Source organism: Phyllopteryx taeniolatus, chromosome 17 (assembly GCF_024500385.1).
Source record: "Phyllopteryx taeniolatus isolate TA_2022b chromosome 17, UOR_Ptae_1.2, whole genome shotgun sequence".
In the NCBI taxonomy this organism is placed as follows: Eukaryota; Metazoa; Chordata; class Actinopteri; order Syngnathiformes; family Syngnathidae; genus Phyllopteryx; species Phyllopteryx taeniolatus.
The window spans coordinates 3357905-3375674 of NC_084518.1; the positions used below are offsets into that span (position 1 = coordinate 3357905).

The window sequence follows — 17770 nt, forward strand, 5'->3', positions numbered from 1 at the left end:
CTTTGGATTCTGTCTCATTTTTATTGTCTGTCAAATCAAGAGGTACAAAAAGGCATGCAAAAATAGCTTAGTTTACATTGATATTTACAATGTGACCGTATGAGTGAGACATGCTTCTGTTTACGTCCGAGCAACATACGTACAGTGCCTAACAAACACAATTAGACCACCACCCAATCAAGCGTTTATGCCACAGCTAACAAAAACTGAAAACATTCAGGTTTGTGTAATGGTTAACAAACCAGCATGTAGAGGCTCTTTAAACAAAATGATATACTTCAATTTCAGGCCTTCATAAATTGTCAGATTAAGCTGTTTTAACATTTTTAAGCACATTTTATTTATTCTTGATCGAAGTGTAAAAATATTTCCTTGCATTCCTAAACAAAACATTTTAGTGGTTGACCATTTCCGACTTCTCAGAGAAGCCCAGTGAGCCAGATCTAATTTGGGTGTAAACAGTGAATTTGGATTCCATCCATCCATTTTCTACAGTGCACTGCAAAAAGTCTAAATCTTACCGAGAAGATCTTATTTCTCGTCAAAACTTATCTGATTACACTTAAAAGGACTCATCATTTAAAAGTAATTTTTTTTTTTTTTTTTTTTTTTTTAGACAATCTTCACTTTTTCAAGCTAATTTTTCGCTTGAAATAAGTAGAACCAAAACCTAACTGGCAATTCTTTCGTTACTTATTTAAAGTAAAAAAAAAAAAAAAGCAAAAAAAAAAAAAGCTTAAATTTTCAGTGATGAGTCTTATTTTAAGTGTAGTCAAATTAGTTTTCAGTACAAATATAAGATTTCAAGTTTTTGCAGTTTTGAATGCAGTTTGAAATTCATTATTCTTGTTTAAAACAGTAAAAAAAAAAAAAAAAAATCCATCCACATTAATGCAATTCATGATGCCGGATGGTCTCTTTTTCTTTTTTATACAGTGGTCTGAATAAATGTGTTAAGCACTATACATGGAGAAATATACAAAACAATGCAACATGGAAAAATAGACCAGCATGTATTAGGACAATAAAATACACATCAGCAAGCTCATATTACTCCTACAATTGGTTTACGCCAAATCAGTTCCAGCGCAACTACGGCACCCGTGTTTTTTATTTCTCTTTCGAAAGCACCGCTTTAGTCTCCGCAATCCAGGTCATTTGACATTTTCCAGGTAAGAATACATTAAAGTGTATGCATAAAATGCTGCTGGGTAAAATCTTGAATAACATGCATAAGAGTACCATCCACGCAAGTATTACAACTCCCATTAAGAATGTACAGAAAAGCAAACGTGCAAGTTACTTATTTATCTGGAGCTGGAGAATAAATAAAGTGATTACTCGTTGACCTTTTTCCGGGGCCTCTTCTAGTACATATTGAGTTAAGACACATGCTTCACATAAGAATGAAAAGTTTGCAGCTTATGCACATCAGGTACAGTAAGTGAAAGAAAGCGCATCTGTAGTTTATGACTGTACAAAGTACAGCTGCTTTTACAACTCAAAATGTTTAAATATTAGTTAAATGCAAATACATATCCAGGAGTAAAGCATCTATTGTCTTTTAAAGGGGATGCACACTATGACTATTAGTCTTGCACACGTATTGCGGAGTGTAGCAAGTCTGTCATATAAAAAAATCACGTATTTACAGTAAATGGAGTAATGTAAAGTGCAAGCAGTGGGTTACCTTTCAAGGTGGATGACCAAAGCACAGATCACGTGATGACCAGCCTCAGTGGTCGGACAAAAAGTTAGCTGCACAAACACACACGTAAAAAAAAAAAAAAAAACACCACCAGAGTTTACATTGAATGTTTTACAAAAAAAAAAAAAAGCCCTTCATTCAAAGTTCCCCTCCTCAGTACTTCAAGATACAGCAGCGAGAAACAATACACAACAGAATATTTCAACTGTGCAATGCCGACACATTTTTTGATAATTGGACATTAAGATATGACTAATAAATAGCTAATTTGCCAACACTTTCAAAACAGAAGTAACATTCTCCCTTGATATAATAGAGGCCAGGCTGTCAGCAGCATTCACGGTTCCGGGAATTCTGAATCGGCCTAATAAGCAGTATGCCAAATACCTTCCAATGCCCATTCTGCCAATTTGCCCTCATCATCTCGTACTGGAGGACCCGGAAGGTGAGACCAAATCGAGGGCATGCAAAAGTGCAGCAAGCGCCCCCCCCCCTTTCTAATCAGCCACATACTGCAGAAGGAGAACATCGCCGCGCTGTTGTCGGCAGACGAGGTCTCACCGTGACATTGAAACGCACCTCGTCGGTGCGGCTCAACGGATCTCTTTGGTAAGCAAGCAGCCAATGGAACAAAACAAAACCAAAAAAAACCTGCAATTAATTCAACATCAGAATACAACTGACAATCTTATATGTGATTTAGATGGGATGATTTACATCACTTCCAGCCATGTTATGCAGAGTAATTCAATTTTCGAGGGCTCAAACGTTCGGGTGAGGATGCTATCATTGTGCGGTGAAACAAACAAACCACGCTCGGGTACGTTCTTTAAAATTAAGCACTAATGAGCGCAACATTTAAAGGCCTGGAAGCCGACAGGAGACGAGTGAAGTGGAGAAGGTCGCCGTATCATTGTCACAATCTCCAACTCGGAGACACCGTCACGAATGCAAATGCAGCGTGTCTACAACAAAGACAGCCAAACTAAGACTTGGCCTGCAGAAGCAGATTTCGGGGGGAAATGAGAATGAAAGTAACAGCTCGTGAGCCAAAGCACACCGCATCACGTGTTACACATGCTGGAGGACGACAAATGGAAGGAGGTCACTGTGACTGCTGCCATGGGTACTAGAACAAGGTGGATTTTCAAGTATACAGTGTTCTCCCGGGCCAGAACACTGAAAATCCAGTCATTGAGAAGGTTTACAACTGCCTACGGATGCCTCAAGATGGTGGCAAAGCACTACATGAAGCTCTTCAACTCACTTTGACATAGTTCCTTAGTATCACGATGGCGCCAAAGCATTCAATGAATCTCTTTAACTTACTTCAACATAGTTCCTCAGCATCAAGATGGTACCAAAGCACTACATGAAGCTCAACTCACTTTAACATAGTTCCTTGACATCAAGATGGCCCCAGAGCACTACACGCAGCTCTTCAACTCACTTCAACATAGTTCCTAGGAACCAAGACGCCACAAGATGGGGGCAACACTCTCCATGAAGCTCTTCAACTCACAACATAGTTCTTTGGCACCAAGATGGCGGTAACACACTGCATGAAGCTCTTCGACTCACTTCAACCTTGTTCCTTAGCACAAATATGCCACAAAATGGCACCAAAGTAATACTTTTATATTAGACACAGGTTAGGCATCAGTACAAAAACAGCAAAAAGGTGAATCCAAGAGTAGTGAACCGCAAATATGCTCCAGATCTCAAGCGCTCATTGACTGGAAATGATTTTTGTTCAAGTATTAAAATGCAAATTGAGGGACTCTGCATAAATCTGTAATTCCTCAATGGCCAATGGAATATTTCTGTAGAAGTCTCCGGTTAACTTCATCTTGATTGTTTCATTTCAAATCAGTGATGCTGGTGTCCATCCATCCATTTTCTAGCGCTTATCCAAGGTCGGGTCGCGGGGGCGGTAGCTCTTCCGGGGGGGATCCCGAAGCGTCCCCGGCCCAGCCGAGAGACGGAGCGACGCTGGTGTATGATGCCAAAACTATGCATAACGTTTGTCATTGTCCACATGCTAAGTCTGAAGTATGTTACATCCAGTTTCTGAGCCGCTTCTCCTCACGCGGGTCGCGGGCGTGCCGGAGCCCATCCCAGCTATCTTCGGGCGGGAGGCGGGGTACACCCTGAACCGGTCGCCAGCCAATCGCAGGGCACATACAAACAAACAACCATTCGCACCTACGGGCAATTTAGACTTGTCAATTAACCTACCACGCATGTTTTGGGATGTGGGAGGAAACCGCATTGCCCGTAGAAAAGTCACGCAGGCACGGGGAGAACATGCAAACTCCACACAGGCGGGGCCGGGATTTGAACCCCGGTCCTCACACGTGTGAGGCAGATGCGCTAACCTGTCGGTCACCGTGCCGGCGAAAGGGCAGTGAAGGCAATATAGAAATGCCAAAAATATGATAGGAGGATAGTGGGAATAACCTCAATAAGACCTTCAGACATCTTTGCACAATAATAAAGTAACCCATCATAGGTCAGAAATTAAAAAGCCCTGTAGTCCTCTTTAAGACAATATACAGCTCTGGAAAAAATTAGAAGACAAACACAAAAAAGAACATATTTTGACCAGTTTGCATTTTCTGCAAATAAATGCTCTAAATGACAGTATTTGTTTTGACTAATTGGGGGTTATATCATCAGTAGTTTATAGACTAAAACAAAAATTTTAATTTTAAAAAATACATGGCAAAACCAGAGAAACTGATACATTTGCAGTGGTATTGTTTTTTTTTTTTTTCCTAGAGCTGTACACAGCACTTGATGCATTAAAAAAAAAAAAAAAAAAACTCCAGTCCAACATGGTGTTCAACTAGAAGTCCTGGTCCAGTCTTTGACTTTTCCCCAGAACAGACCAACATACAAAGAAGAAATGGGTGGAATAGTGTTACTCTGAGGCCAACGCGAAGTGCAAACAAAAGCGAGTCCGAGTATAAAAAGCAAAAATTGAATTCCCATGCCCGTTTGCTGTGTAGAACATGAAGTGACAAGCGCACAATGGTTGAAGCAGAAGAAGTGGAAAAGAAGTTGAACTAAAACAAGCATCATTAAGACTCAAGAGGAGGGTTCATCTTCACGCAGGTCCTCGAGCTCTCCTTCCCTGGGTCCGTCACCTGTGCTGCTCTTTCTGGAAGAACCAACACAGAGAAGGGACAAATAAGAATGACTACCAATACACAGGCATATGCAGCAAGTGAAAGACTTCCCTTCAAGGATGAGCGTTAAATACACAAAGACTACATTGAGCAGCATTAAATGACAGCAGCAGCAGGAAAATGACAAGAAAGTCAGAGGTGGGAAAGGAGCAGCTGAATCACCTCAAGAAGGCGGCAAGCAGAGGCTGCTGCGGTGGATGTCGGACAGACTACATTCCCCGGCCACGCCATTAGGTACACCTGCACGATCTCATGAGCTCAATACAAAAGCAACGTCAAAAATGTTGTTGCATTTTCAAATTTCACAAGGGCACCCAGAGAGGTAGGACCTCTGCCAAGGCTTAAATATAAATATTTATTCCCTGTGAAATCAAGGCGATGATATAGGATCATATGTTGAGGAATTTCATCGCGTTATGATATACAGTACACAATAATGTAGAAAAGTGCATTTATTTCAATTTGAATTTCAAATCAAACAGATTCATTAAATACTTGCAGAGGACCAATTCCTACCTAATTTTCTTTTTGTAATATTACAATTTCTTGAAATATGGGTTTTAGTTAGCTTTAAGCTATAATCATCAAAACAAGTAAATCATGAAATATTTCACTTTGTGCATCGTGAATCTATCTAAAATATATGGTTTAACTTTTTGAATTGAACTGAAATGATTTTGAGAGATGAGAGCGCTTTTCGTCATATTGCTGTGTCATGTGACGACTAAGTAGGTCAAAATGTTAGAAACCCGAGTGGGATGCAGATTGGTCGTACAGCACGGCAAACTGCAGCCACAATAATAAATACATTGTTGAACGTTTGCCGCTCTGCCATCTTCACTCACCACTGGGCATAATGCATTACCTCAGCCGAGGGCAATTTAGGCAAGGTCTCACCTAGCTTACAGTACGTTTTGATCGACGTTTTTTGGCTGCTTGGTTAGTTTATTTATTTATATATATATATATATATATATATATATATATATTGTTAGCAAAATTAATACAGAATCAAAATGGCAACATGCATTCATAACATCTTATAGGGCATCTTCCATGAACCAGAAAGTCGCCTTCTACTAATATACCGATGGACAAACAATGTGTTGTTTTTTTTTGTTAACAGTTAAGGATTTGTGGATGTTTGTGGACTGCTGCTATGCCAGTTGTCTTTCTAAAAGCAGAATAGACAATACAGCTCTTCTTCTGGATCTCTTCTGGATTTTTGCAGGTGTACCCGATAACGTGTCTGGTGAGTACTCGTACAATGGCACGCGTTACCTGAGTGATGGGTGCAGTTTTAAAGATGGCCGGCAAGGCCAAGAGTCCCTGCAGCAAAGTGGGGAAAAAAGACGGAAAAGCCATTTATGAAGAGAAAACCTCAGGAGCTGAAAAAAACGGTGGCTCGTGGAGGCGACCACTGACACCCTCTGTCACCATTGTCTGAATGCGGAGAACCATATTTGCCGAAGGGCGTCTTTGAATGCTCGCCACCATTTAATTCATTTCGTTCTTTCAGCTTGGAGACGTCACTTCTCAGGATTCCCAAGGAATTGCAACTACTGTACGCGGTTCATAATGACGCATTGAGAGTGCAGACACGGTGAATCGACCCAAGTTGCTTAGGTTTTATTTTGGGTTGTTTTCACGCGCTTCCATTGGCTAGAAAGCCATCTGAGAAAGTGGTCAGTCTATAAAGGCACTTTTAAAATCTGAAAAGCTTTTCATTGGTGTCACCTCCTGTGTTGAAAGCACAAAGCTGCATGTGAAGGCACCAAAGTCTGGCAACACAACATAAGCAAATACAGGTTTCTAATCCAATTACTAGTGAAGTTTTAAGAGTTACAGTATTTCATGCCCAATGGCCATTACTGCAAACACATTAGGAGCAAATAACCAGATTAGTACACCATTACTGTGACAGTGGGAGATACAAATCTACACCACAACAATAGCTAATCTAGAAAGCGTGTGGGTCATATAACAGATCTTAAGAGATGCAGAAGCCTTCAGAAGAGCCATAGGTGCCCCCCTGCTACAGCCATTTCTTGGCTGTGATGCAACATACTGTAATTCTGTCTCATGGTGTTATACTCCCAATCCTTGAGTCAATGATTTCTGACACCCGCACACAAAGAAGCCCTGATAAAAGCTGTAAAGCCCCACTGCATACAAATATAGGATGAATTATGGTGCTATGGTGACAAGACAAAGCAGCTAGAGCTGCAGCAGTGATGCTAGCTCGCCGAAGAGATAGGAGGAAAGTAGCAACAACAGCCTGAACCTCCAGCAACCTTAAATATTGGACAAACATTGGACTTTTGTGCTATTCATAAAGAAAATAGGTAAGTGTACTGGAGAGACCTGGACAAGTCTGAGGTCTGCACTTACATGAGCAGGCTGCTGGGTGCAGACATAGACCTCTCCTCCCTCCGACTCGGGCACTCAAATGGATTGCTGAAGGAGCGTTTCCTCAACATGGCTTTTACCAAGATCTAAAACAGGCACAACAAAAAAAACAAAAGTCAAACCTTTATAACAGCTTTTGGCTGGTTTTGCAATGACGTGTTGGCAGCAGGAACAGCATAGGACTAAAACAAGTGCATACCGTTGTTACCACACTTTTGGGTTAGATTTATTAAAAGTTGGCTTACTTGACTGCTCATGCAAACAGATGTGGAAGCTGATCCAGTGAAAGGCAAAATTGCCTCGTAGTTCATTTTGCGTGTTATGGGAGGACTAGATGAAAATTTATCACGTGCAACGTGATCGATCAAACCTGAAACGGATTGTTGCGGATGATTTTGCATCTTTAACTACTGTGTCTGAAAGGCCGGTGTACACTGGCACCGCTGTGGGGGGGGGGGGGGAAGGATCTTTTTCGCATGTGTAATCATTTTTGAAACGCTAGAAACAAAAATTACTGCAAGATATTGTCTATTCAGCAATGCACTTTGGGAGCTTTTGAAATAAGCTTTTTTAAGGGCCGACTTGAAGCCAGTCAGTCACCAATGACAAAACTCCTTTCAGCTCTGATTTTCTTTGCGTCTTGGTCATTTCAGCGGACAGTGGCAATTGCCGCAGTTTTTCCGGTGTTTTAATATAATATATAATAATATATCCCCTTTAAGTTGCAGGTGAAATACAGCATTTCACACCCACTATTAAAATTATTAGTATTAGTACAACAGAAATGTGCACAATCTCTCATACAGTACTGTAATTAGAAGACTTCAGAAAGAAAAACATCCATCCATCCATTTGCTGTACCATGTTATAGTAAATTTAGTCAGAATAAGCCCTGGTAACAATTACTGTGCACTGACTTAACATTCATTCACACGTAGGTTTCAGTTGATCTAGAAGATTTCCTACCACTACATTTATCAAGGATTACGAAGTTGCATCTGACAACAAAAGTCTTCGCCCACAAAGAAAAAAATGTATCGTAAATATTTGACTTGCCCATTTGTGAGTTAAATATGTGATGATGAAAATAGAGTGTTAATTACCACAGCAGAAAGGCTGGGAACAAACTTGACTGAGTTCTTGATGTCTTCTTCTGTCACCTCCACCACAGAGCAGTGCTCCTCCTCCAGAGGCAGGGGGTCAGTGCCCCCCTGAGTCACCCATTGGTCCACCTAAACACAGACATACACTATGCATTTCACGGCAGTAAGAGCAACCTATGCTGCAATCAGTCAGCAAAAAGGAAACTGATATCCAATTAGGTAATTACCCTGTAGTGCTTGGCAAGCACAAAGCAGACAATCCAAGGATATTCCCCCCCCCCAAAAAAAAAAAAAAAAAACCCCACATTTAATGAAACTGTGTGGAAGGAGGCATGTGCACCAAGCAAGAAACTGTTGAATTTAAGTGAGAAAAATGAAAAAAATAAAAATAATTAAATACATAAAAAATGAAGATAAATGATACATATTTTAGGGGCTTGTCCTTCAAGACCCCAGGATGTCGGTGCTGCGGGGGCCGGGTGGGGCGGCCCGACCTGCAGGAGCCATGCCTCTTCATCACTCACCTCGCACCGCTCACTGGAAATGTCACATCTGGGCACACACACATATCCAGGGGTTCCTGGGGGGCTGGTATGGGGTTGGGAGGGTGCGGGTGTGCGGCACGGTGGCCGACTGGTTAGAGCCTCAGCCTCACAGTTCTGAGGAGCGGGGTTCAATCCCCGGTCCCGCCTGTGTGGAGTTTGCATGTTCTCCCCGTGCCTGCGTGGGTTTTCTCCGGGCACTCCGGTTTCCTCCCACATCCCAAAAATTGGATGAATTGGAGACTCTAAATTGCCCGTAGGTGTGAATGTGAGTGCGAATGGTTGTTTATTTGTATGTGCTCTGCGATTGGCTGGCAACCAGTTCAGGGTGTACCCCGCCTCCTGCCCGATGATAGCTGGGATAGGCTCCAGCACGCCCGCGACCCGCGTGAGGAGAAGCGGCTCAGAAAATGGATGGATGGAGGGTGCGGGTGTCGGACCGGGTTTCAGTACGTCAGTGCTGTTTCTCGGTCCGGGCGCCCTGCCCCTCCGCCCCGAGGATTTGAATGCATAACACACACTCATCCCCATTTCCTTTAATGCAGCACATGCATCTCTGGGGGGAGGTGGGTCTTGGGTAGGGGAGGATTTGGCTGTTAGGGCGCAGTGCCTGGCAGACACCCCGCCACACTGGACTCTCCTTATTTTAATGCAGCACACCACTCGGGTGGGGGGCACTGATACACGGGATAAGGGCAATGACTGCCAGTCGGGGACCCAGCAGTCATAGTAACAGGGGGGAGGTGGGGTTTCACTAGCTTCAGGGTGCTGCTCCTGAGGCCGGGCCCCCTGGGCCGGATGACTGCTTGGCGTTGGGGCTCCCCCGCGGCTGCTCCCTGGGACTGGTTGCATCGTGGGCCCTGCGGGTTGGGGGGGGGGCATCTTGCTCTCCTGGGGGGTGGGGGAGTGGAGGTGAGGGTGGGATAGCGGGGCACGTGGGGCGGTGGGGTTGTCGGCTGGGGGGCTGGCAGTGGATCCCTGCGGCCTCCTCCGGGTGGCCGGTTGTCGTGGCGCCTCGGTGGGGCCGGCAGACCGCCCCGGGTCCTAAGGTGCGGGCCGTGTCCCGTCCACCGGGCTGCTGTCGGGTGGACTCCTGGGCCCGATCCCGCCTCTCGATTGATTGGGTGGGGTCCTCAGGGCCAGCAATTACAGGACACTTTTGTCAGTCATTGCGTATGCGAAACGGTGTCAATTCACTTTTGCGCTGGGTGTGGGGCCACTCACTTATTGCGACAAATAACTCATGAATATGCAAATTGCTCGGGTATCCCCTGACTCACACTCTCATTCTATAGACGTTTGTAATTTACATAGGCACTCCCACCACACTTCAGTCGTACAGCGGGGTTCACGACCCTTGACCTGCATACTTTCCCTCTTGTCCTGCATACTTTCCCTCTTGTCCTTGTTCTAGAAAAATAAGGATTTACTTTTCTCATCTAGTTTACAGTTAGTGCTTTGTCTTTTGTCTTCTTTTCTCACTCTCCTCTAGAAACTTGACTCTGATCCTCAATAAATATCCATTATAACACCAAGAACCACAGCAGCAGCTTCAAAAGTCCACTGTGACACAGTAGGCCTGTTCCGGCATAAAAGGGATACAGATCGTCCATTCTGCTGAACCTAACAGCCGAACAGGACAGAAAAATGAATAAATAAAAGACCCCAAGATGGATGGACGGATGAATACAAATATTGAACCTCAACCAATAGACACACAGTACGTGAACTACAACAACCGACAGAAGAGTGACATTTTTAACCAAGTTCAATTATAGGACTAAAAAGACATTTCCAACGTTTGTGACCCAAGAATGCTAATGTGAAAAACTGTAACAACAAAGCAATCCATTTTTAATCGGGGCCGATTTCAAGTCTGCTCAGGCATAATTTGCCATGGATGTCGGGAAAAAGGGCCAACAGGCAGCACCCACTGGTCACACAATAGTTGGACGAATTCCTGGTGCATCTGAAATGGACACTGATGATATAGTGGGGGAACCAGAGTTATGATTGGACTTCCCAGTCTCACAAGCCCTTTACCCCTCACTGTGCCTGTGCCAGAAAAGTGGGAACAATTGGCTAAAATCATGTTCAAATGGCGGTACGGTATAGTAGGTTATGGCTGTTTCTGTTTTTGAGTTTTTGGCATACACCGCTAAACATAAATGAGTACACTCTCTTTGAAAAGCAAAACTTTCTCAGCAAATACAGGAACAATTCTCAGAATTGTAATGCTAACTAGACTTATCTGAGGTTAAATTCCTGTGAATTATAATTTTTTTAATGCGTACTCATTTTGCAATATTAATTTGTCTGGAAAAAAATTACCATTTGGCCACTAACAATAACAACTTTTCCACAACTTCCCCCTCATCGTGCTCGAAAATCAGTGATCTACCGGTACAAGTATGGGGCAGATACAAAGTCAGTCAGAGAATATGGTCTGGATTCTGCAGTCTATGCACATATTCTAGATGGACCTTTAAAATGTAGTCCTGGTCTGGATCCTTGTTTAAAGACAGAGATAATTTGTCAGTCCGTGACTGTATATAAGAAGCTCCATAACAAATGTCACTAAGATGGATGAAGAATATTATATACTGTTTATGGTTTCACATTTCTGTGTTTGCTCCAGAATATATTCGTGCTGTTTAGACACACAGGAATTCTCTGCATCTTGTACTGGATTTATTGGGATTATAAATCATTCATCTAGTAGTGTTTACAAACTATTCAAATCAGTGAACATGGAAAAAGTTAAAACTGTAAAATCATAAACTGTAGGGTAATGTAAGGCTATTCCTAAATTTCACCTTAGCTAACATCTACCTGTACAGAGGCTTAAATTAAACCTAAAAAGCACTTTATAGAGGTTCAGATACATCAAGCTATAACTAGGACTGCATGTCCTTCACAACTGCAAACAACTAATCAAAATAAATGCATGCACCAACAATGTACAAAAAGGGAACGTATGCATCATGTCAGCCCAATGGTCTCTTGTTCCACAAACACAAGAAGAATCTCTCCCGGGACGATGACTCATTGACAAATGATTTAATTGTATCTGGGAGACATAAAGAGGAAAAGGAATGCCATCCTCTTGATACTGGCTCTCTCTGCCTCTCATACCCCGGTGCTTCGTTTGTGCCTAGTCCTCCACTGGGACTCACAGCTTCCATCATGCCCTGCAGCATGTTGAGCAAATCTGGACAGTTCCAGTGTGCCGCATGCCCATGGAGTCCATTTAACATTTGCCGTTTTCCCTCTGTGTTACCTTGATCGCAGAGATGGTGATTCGGGAGTCTGGGTTCTTGTCCAACATTCGCAAGATCAGAGTCCGCAACTCCTCATTCATTTTTGGTCTGAAAGGAAACAAGATAATGACACTAGAGGCAACTTTTGGAAAGACGGATTTGATCAGGACACAGTCCTCGCCCTCCAACTTAATCCACCGCGTTGTTTCACACTGTAATGGAACATGTACAACATTTCATGGTCATACACGGCCCCCAAGAAATAGATTGCACCTTGTCAGGCCTCGACCGTAAGACCGGTCTCGCTTGGGTGTCCGCCTTGCTGTTATAACTCTTACGGTCAACTGAGGCACGCAAAACCCACAACTACAATAATGAAGCAATCCCTCTGGGGGAAAACAAAAAAATATTAAGAAGAAAAATAAATAAAATATACTTCAAACCTTTAACAAACAACCTACTAGAAGATCTGAAATGTATTTGGGGTTCATCAGAGGCACTTTAAATAATGGCAGGTGTGTGCTGACTCCCATTAACACGAGTTTGAATGGGATTGGTAATTCTGAACAAAACCACATCCCAGGTATGAGAGGGCGTAACCACATTTTTTCAGTTTATTTTTACTTCCCCTCTAAAAAAGATAAGAAATAAATGTATTGAGTTGTGCAGGTTGTAGGACATATTAATGGTGGGAAAGGTTTTTACATGATTTATCCTGGTCTAGGTTTTTTTTATTTTTATTTTTTTTTTAATTCACCAAAACCTGGCATTGGGACAGGAGGATGTAGACTTTTTATGTACACTTTAAGTCACGCGAAGTTAAGTACAGAAGTGACAATTTATCGTCTCATTTTCAACATAAGCCTGTTGACCCAACAGGTCGGTGCGCGCTTGACTGACCATTGAATTAAATAAAAGGGAACAAATGGAAGGACATAATGAACCATGGATGGTGCAAACATTTACATTTTACAGCTAACTCCCAAAGATAAATGCTAGTGTCAAAAGTATGAAGAGTGAAAAGGAAGCACTGCAGCATTGCAAGTGTTTCAAGAAAGCGCAGCTCTGTAATCATCTTTGATTGCAATATTTTGTTATGTTTGTTTAAACAAGAAAATGAAGTACCCTACTTCTCTCTCTCTAATGACAATCAAACGCACATTATGCTTACGATTGTTTCACAAAACAGCAGAGGTGGGACCAAGTCATTGCTTTACAAGTCACAAGAAAGTCTCAAGTATTTCCCATGTCCCAACTCAAGTCCCGAGTGAAGTCGCAAGTCCTACACTTTGACTTTCGAGTCCTTACTGTTTTAGATAACAGTATTTCCCTTAAATTCACATTATGCATATAGCAGTTTACTGCATTTTCTTGCCTACAAACATTTCTAATGAGGCACTTTCAAACACAAATATAAATAGATTTCAGTTTAAACATGGCATTTCCTGTGAGTATCAAAAACATAAGGCATTCATTTTAAAAAGAGCAACACAAGTTGGACATCTTGTTATGAAGGTACAATTTTATCCAACTGTGGTATCTCAGTCGGAACATTAGTGGGCACTATGTAAAACTCTTATGTCAAAAAGAGGTGGAGAAAAGGACACGAAGAAGAATGTAGATTCATGTCGAATAGTTGCTGGCTGAGTGTTGATCGATTGGTACATAAAGTGAATAAAAAAAAAAAATGAAGTACGGTACAAGACTGACTCTTGAGAAGACTACACTGAGCAAACCAGACTGTAATGAACAGGAACCCCAGACAACGTACAGCCGACCAGCCTTGTAACTATTTGCGTGATCACTCACAAAACTAGCTGCTAATGCTAATGATACCCACAATCCAATGGGGATTATTATTTTTTTTTTGTGTGTGTCTGATAATTAACAGAATTTCTTCTCCAGCCTGTGCTAATCTTTCCCATGGTGAGATGCTGATTTGACAGCTTGAATGGATAATGTGGAACGAGGTATACTGTGAAGAATGTTGTTGTAAACAATTCAATCATTGGATTCTTAAAAGCTGAGCTGACTACGAGGGACCGCGAAGTCAGTAAAAGCTGTAGTAGACATTTTGTCCTTCTCAAATGTTCCAGTGATGAGCTCAATTAAGTGTTGTCAGTGTTCAGACATACTTGAAACCAGCACAGTGACAGAATTGTAATTCCTTATGAAAGGACATTTGCATGTTGCCATGCAATAGGCCGCCTCATTTGCCGTAGACCCGAGCGATAAGAAACCAATTCATTCTGGCAATGTGATGCCTCCATTAATCACCATGAGGTAGTGTGTTAACGTGTTTGGGAGAAGGTTTAATATGAAGTTACTTAATCAGTTTGCCCCGTCAACCTGTCTATAGCTCACTTCCATGTCCTGTCATATGTGTGTTCATTAAAAAGGCAAAAGGAAGAAAGGTTTGCGCATTCCCAATCCGCTGATGTCCCGGTTTGCCTTTTCAGTGGTTGTTTTGATCACATGCAGGTGACATTTAGTGCATGCTGGCAGTGCACTGATATGTTTGTGTCTGGGATGCAGACAAAATGAGTGGCAAATGGTGAACTGGAGGTGGCTGGGTCTGTCTCTTTTTAATGGAGTGGCGGTGTGGAGGCGCAACGCGGGGAACTTACATTTCTGGGAAATCCACAGGTTTCGTCCTTATCTTATTGTGCAGAGCCAATATGTACTCGTCTATGAATGGGCACTGTAGGCAGGGCACAGAAAACAATGGATAAACACAACAAAGGTATACTCAACTACTCTGTCGGGTACAAATATTTTTATTGAAGCAAGTCAAGAACAAAGATGTAAACTTGCCTTTCCAAAGATGAAACAGTAGAGAGTGACTCCCATGGCCCAAACATCCAGTGCCTTAAGAAAGTTAAATATAGATGTGTAAGAAAAACTGTCAAAAATGCACAAATTACCAATTAGTAGCGAGTTAAATTATGAAATTGATGCCTATATGGCCACAGTGAGCTCAAGTATCTTGAATCAGCTGTTATTCAGTTTTCAAAGGGTTCTTCATCTCCATCCATTTTCTGAGCCGCTTCTCCTCACTAGGGTCGCGGGCGCGCTGGAGCCCATCCCAGCTATCGTCGGGCAGGAGGCGGGGTACACCCTGAACTGGTCGCCAGCCAATCGCAGGGCACATACAAACAAACAACCGTTCGCACTCACATTCACACCTACGGGCAATTTAGAGTTGTCAATTAACCTACCATGCATGTTTTTGGGATGTGGGAGGAAAGCGGAGTGCCCGGAGAAAACCTACGCAGGCACGGGGAGAACATGCAAACTCCACACAGGCGGGGCCGGGGATTGTACCCCGGACCTCAGAACTGTGAGGCAGACGCTCTAACCAGTCGTCCACCGTGCCGCTCGATTCAGTTCAATTCATTGAAATTTATTAAATGTAGACTGTGCATTCAGACACATGAAAGTCGTAAGATCTGTGCATAATTGTGAGCTGTAGAGTGTTTGAACAAATATTTTGAAAAAATATTTTATTTAAATACATAGTTGCATACAGTATGTGAGGCCTTTTTTTTTTTTTCTTTTACCGAGACTAAAATAGGGTACAGAATGAGGGGACAATTTTGGAATATTGTGGTAAAACATTGAGATTATATGATATGATTAGATTGAGGGAACTATGTAGCTCAGCCTCTGATATGAAATGATAAAAAAAAAAAAAAAAAAAAGCTATCTGAGCCTGCACAAGTCATGTCCAATGCCACAGATGTTTATCCTTAGATGGTGCCATGTGACTGACTTGGTCTAATGGTCTTATGCATCAAAAGCACTGAAAAATAAAAAGTGAGCGATATGATGAGAGATTTCAATGTTGGACACAAAAAGCATACTAGTAAGATGCATACTTAAAGGGGAACTAAACCCAACATTTTTGGAATGCAAAAATTGTATGTCATTGTATGTGCCAGCACTAGTCAAAACATGGTACTCTTTTGAATTAGAACAGTTTATATGCAAATCTAAACAATTTTCTCAAGCAGCAAGCATTTTGAAACGGTCATGATCATCAAATGTTTATTATTGTGGTGGTAGTTTGCAGTAGTGTCGAACTGCACTGCTTCATACTGAGAGGCGTTTACAGAATATCAGAGGGGCTTTTTCTCAAATTGGATCAGAGTAGATAGTATTGTTGTACTGTGTGAGTAAATGAATTTGACGATGGCAGTTATTCTCTAACATCATCATCATCATCATGTTTGATCATTGCAACAGAAAAAGGAGAGATGATAAAGAACCTTTGATTTTATATCAGTGCAGCAGGCCAGCCAAGATCTAAACAAGGAATGAATCTCTGTTGAAACCTCTGTGTATGGAGTTTGCATGTCCGTTTGTGCGTGTGTGGTTTTTCTCCATGTACTATGGCTTCCTCCCACATTGTAAAAACATGTTAGGTTACTTGAAGACTGCCCCAATTTGATTGAATATGCATATTTCTGCGGGGAAATGACAAGAAAAGGGCAAAAGACTAGTGTTAGAAATATTAATTAAAAACCAATTTCATTGTTTTTAAAAATATTTTCATTATTTTAACAAAAACAATGTTTTCACCTTTCAATCTCCAGCATACTCTAGAGCAAGGGTGTCAATCTCTTTTATTTATTTGTTATTTTTTCATCATGGGCCACATACTGTAGTTATGGGTTCCCTCAGAGGGCCGTTATGACCACCTATAATCATTATTCAATTATAATCACCTAATCATATTACATATAGAGGCCTATACAACTGCCCCTGCGGCTCTTCCTTATTATATCTAATTTTAACAAACTGAATTTGAAATCAGAAATAATGGAAAATAGTGACAACCAAATATAAAGAGCATGGATCAATTCATGTTAGAAAGGGACATGGTGGACAAAAAAAAGTTTAGAATATCTGTAAAAAGTGAAGACAAATTTTAACTTTGGTACAGGTTTGGTGCCAAAATAATAATAAATCCTTTTAGCAAAATATGTAACTCAAAACTTGGACGTGTACTGTATGTATTATGTATGCAAGCATCCATCCATCATGAAGCCAACTCACTTTTCCACTGAAGCTCTTGCGTTTGTCTGACAAGGTCTCGGGCGCCATGAATGCAGGAGTACCAGCTGTGCCGGACAGCAAAGCGTCTTTGCCCTCAAACTGGTTGCTCACTCCAAAATCTGCAATCTTTACATGGCCGTCGTCCCCCAGTAACAAATTCGAAGGCTTGATGTCCCGGTGTACAATTTTCTGGTAGTGCACTGTGGAGATACAAGTTAATGGTCTAAATATCAAACAGCCAAAACTACTTTTGGCTTTAATAATCGTCTAATGCTCAGTAGCTGATTTACAAAATACAGTCAGATTATCTTCACGTTTAACAACATCATATACACAGACAATGTACCGATTACTGTGGTGTAAGAAAATGTGTAACGTGAATACATAAACCATTAAGTTCCATCTCGGCATACTAACACTTTCTTAAAGATTCTGACAGTAGCATAACATTTTTTATCATGGAGCTACAGGATTTTGATAATCCTCGAATACTTTTGGG

General features: G+C 41.7%; 1 protein-coding gene across 3 annotated transcripts in view; it reads right to left on the reverse strand.

Moving 5' to 3' along the window:
- Position 1: 1 nt before the first annotated feature.
- Positions 2 to 17770, reverse strand: part of camkk1a (calcium/calmodulin-dependent protein kinase kinase 1, alpha a) — a 60477-nt gene continuing 42708 nt past the window's right edge. Inside the window, exons 10-17 of one of the 3 annotated variants that reach the window (XM_061752136.1) lie at positions 17272 to 17471; positions 15028 to 15081; positions 14841 to 14914; positions 12234 to 12321; positions 8412 to 8540; positions 7291 to 7394; positions 6181 to 6228; positions 2 to 4871 (exon numbers count right to left, since the gene is read on the reverse strand). In XM_061752136.1, the coding sequence (XP_061608120.1) occupies positions 4799 to 4871; positions 6181 to 6228; positions 7291 to 7394; positions 8412 to 8540; positions 12234 to 12321; positions 14841 to 14914; positions 15028 to 15081; positions 17272 to 17471 (770 nt within the window). In that variant the 3' untranslated portion in view covers positions 2 to 4798. The remainder of the gene's footprint in view (positions 4872 to 6180; positions 6229 to 7290; positions 7395 to 8411; positions 8541 to 12233; positions 12322 to 14840; positions 14915 to 15027; positions 15082 to 17271; positions 17472 to 17770) is intronic. The other 2 variants (XM_061752138.1, XM_061752137.1) reach the window with 2 other exon arrangements.